Source organism: Polyodon spathula, chromosome 10 (genome assembly GCF_017654505.1).
Source record: "Polyodon spathula isolate WHYD16114869_AA chromosome 10, ASM1765450v1, whole genome shotgun sequence".
In the NCBI taxonomy this organism is placed as follows: Eukaryota; Metazoa; Chordata; class Actinopteri; order Acipenseriformes; family Polyodontidae; genus Polyodon; species Polyodon spathula.
Genome location: NC_054543.1, coordinates 1563130 through 1572899, shown reverse-complemented (window position 1 = coordinate 1572899; position 9770 = coordinate 1563130). Strand labels below are relative to the sequence as shown.

General features: G+C 34.7%; 1 protein-coding gene across 37 annotated transcripts in view; it reads left to right on the top strand.

Moving 5' to 3' along the window:
* Nucleotides 1-814: 814 nt before the first annotated feature.
* Nucleotides 815-9770, top strand: part of LOC121321701 (transcription factor 7-like 2) — a 92839-nt gene continuing 83883 nt past the window's right edge. For 7 of the 37 annotated variants that reach the window (XM_041260742.1, XM_041260736.1, XM_041260740.1 and 4 more), the window contains exons 1-3: nucleotides 961-1542; nucleotides 1711-1777; nucleotides 1941-2065. In XM_041260742.1, the coding sequence (XP_041116676.1) occupies nucleotides 1354-1542; nucleotides 1711-1777; nucleotides 1941-2065 (381 nt within the window). In that variant the 5' untranslated portion in view covers nucleotides 961-1353. Of the gene's footprint in view, nucleotides 1543-1710; nucleotides 1778-1940; nucleotides 2066-9770 lie in introns of all 37 variants that reach the window. The other 30 variants (XM_041260755.1, XM_041260745.1, XM_041260772.1 and 27 more) reach the window with 11 other exon arrangements.

Sequence of the window (9770 nt, the reverse complement as noted above, 5' to 3'; positions counted from 1 at the left end):
TTTTTTGAGGGGTATTTTCTCATCTTTTTTTAGATAAAATGTTTAGAACAAAGTATTTTACAAAATATATATATATCTCTGCATATATATATATATAAATATATATATATATATATATATATATATATATATATACGTATATGCAGTAAATCATTTTTGCCCACGTACAAGTAAAATAAATAAAAACAGTCATTACAATTACGGTAAGGTGTTTTTATTATTTGTGTCTGTTATAATTTAGTTACTACAAATAAAATAACAATTTACATACAACTAAACATAAACCAAAATTTTACAATGCAATTATGTGTGGCACATTTGTATTTTGTGATAAAATGTTACGTCATTAAAACCGTTGGAAAATAGCCTACGTATCACTAAAATAAATTTACAATCTGGATGCTAGACATCACACGTCAACTGATGCCAGTTTGAAAAGTATTCGAATTTTGAAGTTTTGTAAACATTGCCCCGTGGTAGTACCGAGAACTTTTCAAATAATATATGTAACATTTGAAGTGTACCCAGTGCCTATTAAATACACTATATGATATATATATATATAAATATATATATATATATATATATATATATATATATATGGATATATGCTTATTTTTTATGCATACCATGCTTTTGTTTTTTAATGCATACCGAAACTATAAGTTATTGTGTGTCAAATAATTACAGAACTAAAACTATTCTAGACTGTAGAAATATAAATAATAATTTTAGGAACTCGGTTAGTGACAGCTGTGGCTAACCATACTACCAGAATGACTATTACCACTATTATCTTCCGCTTATTTAGCAATCATTGCTGCGGGAGCTGGTGAGCGACCCCGTGCATTTCCTTGCTACTTCTCATGCCTTTCCCAAACTCGCTTTTTCTGACTTGCTTTACAAAGCTGAACACTAGCGCGCCGGCTTTCTCAAACCGTGTTTTTTTTTTTTTTTTTTTTTTTTTTCTTTTTCTTACTTTCCTGCCCTTCTCTATTTATGTAAACGTCACTTCAGGTCCCTCCCTGTTTGAATCTCATTAGTTTCTTGTGTGTTTCTCCCTGTCAATAATCCTGAATCCAGACTCTCTCTATTTCCATCCCCTCTATCTGTCAATCAGCGCCGCCTTTGAACTGAAAACCACTCCGACCAACTTCAACTCACTCAATCCGAGCAGTTCAGCTCTATCTTCGGCTTCTTTTTCTGCCAAGAATCCCCCTTTTTATTAGTTTGTGCAAACAACCAGCCTCTGGAAAACGATTATACAGACGCTAAAGTTTAGCCCGGGTCCAGAATCATAGAGATCAAGGGTTTAAAAACTTTCTGTTTTTTGCACCAAAATTGCTCGTGAAAATGCCGCAGCTCAACGGCGGTGGAGGGGACGATCTGGGGGCGAACGATGAAATGATCTCTTTCAAAGACGAAGGGGAACAGGAGGAAAAAATTTCGGAGAACTCTTCAGCAGAAAGGGATTTAGCAGACGTCAAATCTTCTCTAGTAAACGAATCAGAAACGAATCAAAACAGCTCGTCAGATTCAGAGGTAAGTGGTAACGGGGTCGATCGCCCATGTCTGCTGTATTGTATGTGTGCATTCCGTGATGTTTTGTAATATTTCAGTTTGCAAACACGCAATTGCGCACCGATTGTAACTTTCTCTCTCTGTCTCTCTCTTATTTTAATGCATCCGTGTGTTTCGTTACATTTCAAGGCGGAAAGACGGCCTCCACCTAGATCAGAAAATTTCAGAGATAAATCAAGAGAAAGTTTAGAGGAGGGTGAGTTTAATCACATATTTGTTTTGGTCTCTCGCATGGTTTGTTTAAAACTAAAGCACTGTCTCTGCGTGTGTTGTGTTTTTCATTGAGGACTGTCTTTGGCAAAAAAAAAAGTTTTCAAGCCACTTACAAAAGTTTTCTTCTTTTACCCCCGCCATGTTAGCAGCAAAAAGGCAAGATGGAGGTTTGTTTAAGAGCCCACCATACCCGGGTTACCCGTTTATAATGATCCCCGATCTCACAAGCCCTTACCTTCAGAATGGATCACTCTCTCCAACTGCTCGAACAGTAAGTTTGTGTTTAATTCCCTTAATATAAAAGCCAAGCTTGATGATGGCAGTCGGATTATTTATGCATGCGGCTATAACTGTGTGATTTAATTGTTTAAAAAAAAAAAAAAGTTTCGCAACTTTTTAAAGTTCTGTGCAATGTCATTTGTTTATTTGCCTACGCGTTCCATTATTTATTTTAACGTTTTTATTTTTTATTTCACGTTACCAATAAATGTTTTGCTTGCTGTAGGCAGAGGATAACTGCAGTGTATTTTGCGTCAGTACAAGTAGCGTGTGATTTATTTTTTATTTTTTTCCATTGCCAGTAGTATGCTGTTAATAGTTTTACTGTAAGATACACGGTTGCACTTTCTCAGTTGTTTTACATACGCTAGTTTTATAATTTTTGTACATAAAAATACAATATTTTAATATATTATATATTTTAATAATTACAAATATTTAATATTTTTCTTTTTTTTTTTTTTTTTTAATTATCTGTAAATTCACATTCTACTATACTATAGCGCAATATACCATGGAATCGCTTGAAATTCTACACTAAACTGCATGAAGGAAACCGTTTTGCACTTGTACTCTTGAGATGTAGATATATAGATAGATAGATCAAATATATAGATAGATAGATATATGCTCATTTATTTACTTGCCCAAACAGTTCTCATAGTTCATATACATTATTTTATTTATCTTGTTGGGTCTTTGGGGTATTTTGTAGACTTCATGTCATGTCATCAGCTGTCTCGTTATCCACTTTCTGTTTTTTTTTGTTTGTTTTTTTTGTTTGTTTTTTTTTTTTTTTTTTTTTTTTTTTTTTTATATATAGAAGCAATGTGCATTTAGTTTTCTACCTGCATCTCAACATAGGTATGGGTATATGATAGGTGTCGCTTCCATGAAGAATTAATGCCAGATGTGAATTGTTATACAGTAATAATGTGTTCACAGCACACTGTAGATGTTTTGTACAAATTCCTGAATGGCCATAGATTATCCTTAAAAAAAAAAAGTGTGCGTTGCTGTTATATATATATTGTGTGTGTATGTATGTTTTAAAACGGAACGTGTTTGCGCGAATGTTAGGTCATCGATTACACTTGTTTCCACCGAGCCCAAATCATAAATATGGCCCGTGATTGAAAGATGTTAGGGTTCAACTTGATGTAGCCCGTTTTTTAAGTGATTGCTTTGTTTTGATGATATATACTCACAGTAAAATAAATCCAACTTCTAAATTGATACATTGGAGTGCTCATAAAACGACGTCGTTTATCTGAGCAGATCTGAAATATGTATTTTTCCCCTTCTTTCTTTTAATCGGAAAGGGATATTTATAATATGCGTTATAATCTTATAATTCAACCCTTCCCATTATTGCCTGTAAGTGCTCCTCATTGTCGTTATAATGATGGTTCACCTTTTAAATTATAAGCTTTTAAAAATAAGGTTTAATTAGGACATTTATACTGCATTTAGTAAATATAAACTTTGCTTATATATTTTGAGCAGTGAATAATTATACATATTTAAGAGTTATCCTACAGCGCACGAGTCCCAGTGGGACAGTATAAACGCAATTGGGGCAATTTTCTAAAGCAAGTGCTTTTTATATTTGTTTCTAATTACAAGTCCCTGCTTTAGAACTGTCATGTCTTATTATAGTGCAGTTACAGAAAGCCGTGTTGTACAATTATAGGCCTACGTTTTCTTATTTTATCTAGTTTCTTTAATTTTATTTTTTTTATATAAAGTAAAATTCAGTTATTTAATTGCATGGTGTTATTTTTGTGTGTTTTTATTTGCATTTGCGGTTACAGTATATAAATGTATGATGACATAAAATGGCCTTTTCCCATAGTAAAGAAGTGAAAGCCTGTTTATCTTGAGTATGCAATGTATTTGCAGTCAAATTAATGTACTTATATATATATATAAATGCTGTTTTTGAATTTGTTTCACTTAGTGCTTTGTATTTGTTGTGATAATCATTGTTTTAAAATGTTAGTGCAGTACATGTCAAGTTAGTGAATGATACAAGCATTGCACACAGAACATTTTATTTAAGAATAAAAAAGGAAGTATAAAATATTTCACTATGTTTTTAAAAAAAGTGGTATTGCTGCCCAGTATGGAGATTTTGCAGATTATTAGGAACATAAAAGTAGTATTCCTCTAATTAAGCTAATCAACAAAAATCTATGTTTTAGTACGGCCTATTTTATAATTATAAGCAATTATTTAATTTGGTAAAAATAGCACATTTAAAAATAACCCTGGCTGCAGATCAGTTCATTCGTATCTGCAGGCCTACATATTTATTGCAAAGTAGCTTTTTATAAAAACTTGTAAACAAAGCTGTCTTAATCTGTGACAGTCTTGTGTATCATTAAAAAACAAAATAAGCAAGCTTTCAGGTTTAAATAGCACTTGTGTTTACGCCTTGTTACTGTTGTCACGGTGTAGTGTTGACCCTTTGCACCTTAAAAACAAAAAAACAGACGGTACTTCTGAGTTTAATAGAGAAGAGTTAAGATGAGCCATCCACATAGAGCTGTCACAACACCTCGTGTGTCACTCATTCCAGGCATATTTGTGTCGTGTAGTTTTGCTTAGCATTACACAGGTCATTACATTTTAAATGGCAGGGAAAAAACAAAACAAAAAAACAAGCAAGCAAGTACTTGGCATCCCGAGAAACTAATAAATGTGTCTCTTGCATTTCCTTTATGCTTGTACATGGCGAGTGTCTGAGTCAGCTACAGTACTATACCTTTTTGTGTCTGGCTAAACTAAATGGGCTGTGTCATGGCATGCCGGCTCACTGCCACGCTCAATGCCTTTTTAAAGAGGGTCTGTTTGTTAAAACCAGAAGGACTGTGAGCAGCCAAGGTGTATTGCATAAATACATCATTTAAACACATATAACATAAATGATCACATAATAACCAACCCTGCACTATTCCAATAGCTCTTGGCATTATTTTATATTCCACCTTTTAAATGTTTACATTTCAACTTAAAAATAAATAAACAAATCATTTGGAAGCATTTAATGTGTGTGTCTTGATTCCTGGGAAAGTTTTTGTTCTGCGGTCACAATGGAAAAGGCATATTTTATTTGTTATAGTTTTATTAGTAATTGCCAGAGTGACAGCTGTAATTGTTTTTTGTTTAATGCTTTTGTGGCTTGAATGAAATAGTTCTGCAGCTCTTTATTGATGTGGTTGTCCAGTAAAGCACATGTGTTAGCACGTGAAAATATATACCGATATGTGGAAGCTCTGAACGTTGGCCTGTGTCTCGTCACTAACCACAGCAGTAGTATAAACAACAATATTTGGCAGTGCTGGCTGCAGATTTTTGTGATAATGTGCATTTTTGTTCTGTTACTAAAACTCTGAGGAGATTTTTCCAGCTGTCTATGGGCTGTGTTTAAGATGTATGTTATTGGCTGCCCTGTGTGAGGGAGCTTGAATTTAGCTTGTTTCCTGCAGCACAGTGACTAGATTCCTTGAGGGGGGGTCCAATTCCTTAAATTTTTTAATTTCTGTCGCAGCTTATAAAGTCTTGTTCCAACAACCAAAGTTTCTAAATGCTAGAATGTATTTTCATTTAGCAGTTTGACCATCACGCTTTGCTCACGGTGCTCTGGAAACGATTGCGTTCACTGTGTTTACAAGCCCAACGCTGGGGTCTAAACCCGTGTTTAAAGTCAATGGGTTAATTCTGCTGCTCTAGGCAGAAACGCACCTCAGCAGGTCTGCTGACAGAAATGTGCCACACTCGTCTGCTGGCAGGCAGCACAGGCTTATAAATCCACAGGCTTTATTTACAGCCTGTAAGACTTCTGAATGTTAAGATATTTGACGCCATGCTGGCCTTATAACATCTAAGGTCTGCAGACACTGACAATGGGTCAGGAATTCCCTTTATAATTATAAGCAGTTTGAAAAATTAAACAAACAGCACAAACCACATTCTCAAACACTCCTCCTATATATATATATATATATATATATATATATATATATATATATATATATATATATATATATATATATATAAGGAAAAAAAGGAAAATAATCATATTTATGTAGTAAGTTCTCTGTAGTCACTGGCTGTTGTATTGTTAAACAGGGTTATTCTGATTCATTTTTAGCAGTTATTTTGGATGTTTTTTTTCCTCCAAACTTTGGCATTCTATTTTTTTTTGGTTTAGTAGGTAACTGTTTTCATACAGTCCAGTATGATTAATGAATTAAGTGTCTTTCTTCCTTCTTTATGAAGGTCATTTATTTTTCCACAGGAAAATAAATTCCATTTAGCTGAGTAGGGTTATTACATTTGCTCCAGATTTGGATTGAAAGCAGCCCTGAATGTCTGAACAGCCCTGTTGCTTGTTTGTAGATAGCAGCTTGTTTAATTTACTGGGATAACAATAGAATGGGAATTATCATCTGGATTGTGTGTGTGTGTGTGTGTGTGTGTGTGTGTGTGTGTGTGTGTGTGTGTGTGTGTGTGTGAGGGTGCATCTTTAAACAGCATTGCCCGAGAGGTGAATAAAATGGGGAAAGAGGGATTTGGAGAAGGCCTGCATCTTATCAAATTGGCTCTACATGTTAATGGTTCCTAATTGCTATCCACGGGGGTTTCCTGATAGTTGCTTTGTTTTGTGTTGGTTGTTACGAAATACATGGACAGTTTGTTTAGGATGAAGGCATCCTTTTGTTTTGCAAAATTACTTTTTTTGTTTAAAAAAAAAAAAAAAAAAAAACAGCTGCTTTCCAAACATCACTTTGTGTATTTTTTTTTTTAATTGAATTAATCTCACATTGCAAGTAATAACAGATGAATATATTTCAGATGCAAACGGGTTAAGTTTCTAACTAAAGTTTGGCACCATTAAAATACATTTGAGGCCTGGTAGGCATTAGCGGGGCACAGCACATTTTCAGAGCTTAATTAGTCCGAACTGTAATTGTTCATGGTCTGCCAATAGGAGTAATGTTCAGGAAAAGTGGAGTTGCATTAAATCGGCCTCCAGTTTTTAAAACAATAAATCACTTGCATATTTGTGCAGTGATTCTAATGGAGCCGAGACCTCTCCCATCTCGACATGTGGTAAATTGTAAAGTCAATGAGTTGCACATGTAGAGTACAGTAGGGTTTTGTAAGCAATGGTGAATGAATGGAAAAGATTCACGCTGTAAATATTTACTGAGCAGATTGCTGGGGTTTCGGTTGCTGGGCTTTGTTATCATGTGCTGATTCTGTTCACACACTGCGCTATTTAGAAGCATCAGTACTGAAATGCACTCCCAAACCACGCTGTTTGTTTTGTGCTTTATATTTTCTCTTTGTTAATACATTGAAAAACATATTTAATGCTCTGTCGTAATCAGGTAGATTAAGTGGTGTTCAAAAATTGCTACTGTAGCAAACTTTTTCCCATTTTGGGTTATGCTGATTTTAAAAAAGAAAACCAAATGATATACAGTGTAACATTGCCACCATGATCAATTAACCGCCTCGCTAAATAAATCAATACATATTAAAAGCAGGCTACGAGAGTAATGCACTGGCAGCAAATACAGCTTTTGCAATGGAAACAGAAAGTGTAATAGAAATTTGGTGTGTTCCCCTTTAAGAGGTGGGATATGTGCTTGTGTCAGTCAGAGCTGCGTGTAGCAATGACGTTTCAATACACCAGTCGAGAAAGCTTTTGGTGTATTGTGTTTATATGATGGAGCGCACGCTTGTAGATATTGGTACCGTGTTGCTGTAGATTTTAAATGTATTTGAATTAAACAAAGCAAGCTTCATAAACTCATTGCTTATCGGCTGTTTGTTTAAAATAGCCGAAGCACTATTCAAAACAACCTGCTTATCGGCTGTTAGCAATATCAAGAAAGAGCGCAAAGTACCGAGATATTAAGAAAGCAGAACCAGGGAGGCAGGGACTTCTAAAGTTAAGAAAGAAGCCATCAGTTGCAGGTTACTGTGTATTTTTTGTTACTGTTTTTTTTTTTTTTTTTTTTTTTTTTTGGAGATGGCTTATAGCAAACCTGATTACAACACTGTATTTGTAGCCTAATTTAATCTTGTTAACGTTTACTTGCTTTTAAAGCAAAAAGTGTCCCCATCTGTAAAGCAGTTTGCGTGTTGTTATTGTTCACTAACCTATTTGTGGATGTGTAAATGCTTTTTCTATAGAGGTTCGCAAATTTGACTTTTTCACATATCCGCCTATACCCCAGTGCACTGGGGGTCGGATATGCAATGTTGTACTGTATGTATAACGTTATCTGGATTGTTTCAAGAGAATACACAGGTAGAAACCCCATTGAGTTACTGCATGTAAAAAGGGTTGGTATCTCTTTTAAAAAGGGTTGGTATCTCTTTTAAAAAGGGTTGGTATCTCTTTTTGTCAGTCGGTAGTTTTTCAAACTGATTGACAGTCTGCTAATAGACTTTTGATGGTATGCCCACATTCCTGCAGGCCAAGGTGCATTGCATTATTATACCTTACTGAATAGGAGCACATAATTAGTGTCTGTCAAAAATGGTTATTTACCTAGACTAGATCTGAGCTGTTTTTTTGTTTTGTTTTGTTTTTTTTAAATTTATATAGATATTGAAATGTACTTTTTATATTAAATAGTATGTCAAGTTATTTAAGCCACACTTCAAGGACAGTTCAGTATAACTTGTGACAAAGCATTGGTTTGGGTTAGTGCGCTTACCTGTGGGCAGAAATGTTGCGATCTGCTAGTCATTTCTACCCAGTTTCGTTTCTGGAAATTGATTTTGGCTTAGCAGCCGAACACTGGGCCCCTAAGTCATGCATTTAAATAACTCTTGAATAAAAAGATTGCTCTGTATATCTGGAACACAGTGTTTGTCATCTCTGTTAAATACAGTCCACAGGCACAGACTGTTACTCAAAACATGGAAAAGAAATGATCCATTCTACGTGTGGGGGGACAAAGGGTATTAATGAGTATAACAGTAAGCCCTGAGCAAGGGTGCCTGCTAAGAAATAAATAAAAGTGAAAAAATATATGTTGTAAATAAAAACAAAAAAGTTTTTAGCTGTAAATGTGAGTGAAGAAAAATAATATTTAAAATGTGCAATACACGTTTGCATACACTGTACACGGTTGCATGTCTTCAATAGCATGATTTTGTATAACTTGTACTGTTTAAAAACTTCTAGGCAAGACTTTCTTAGAAGAACTGAATCTAAGTGTCTTGCAATTGTGTATAAAAAAAGAGCCACGACATATGATGTACATATCCCAAATATGACAAACCTGCAGCAGTCATTGAAGAGAATAATTGTATTGTATTGCCTGGTGAGCTTGTGAAGGTCAGCTTTTACATCTCCACTTTGGGGATTGACAGAGGGCTGTACTATTACAAGGTCAAAGGGTAACTGATGCGTCTGCGTTCATTCAAAAATGAAAAATGAAGAGTGATGTTAAGGTAGATCCTAAAAGGGAATAAACTGGGACATGAGAATCTAAAACCATAAACGGAAAGTATGCGTCATAAAAAATGAATGGCCACAGTAGTTGCTGTTTCAAGCCCCATCAAACACATTGTTAGCTGGCACTGATACTGATGCTGAACTAGAAAAGAAAGAGTACTAAATAAATAAACTGGCTTTGTGTTTTTACACACGGGCACACACGCAGTAT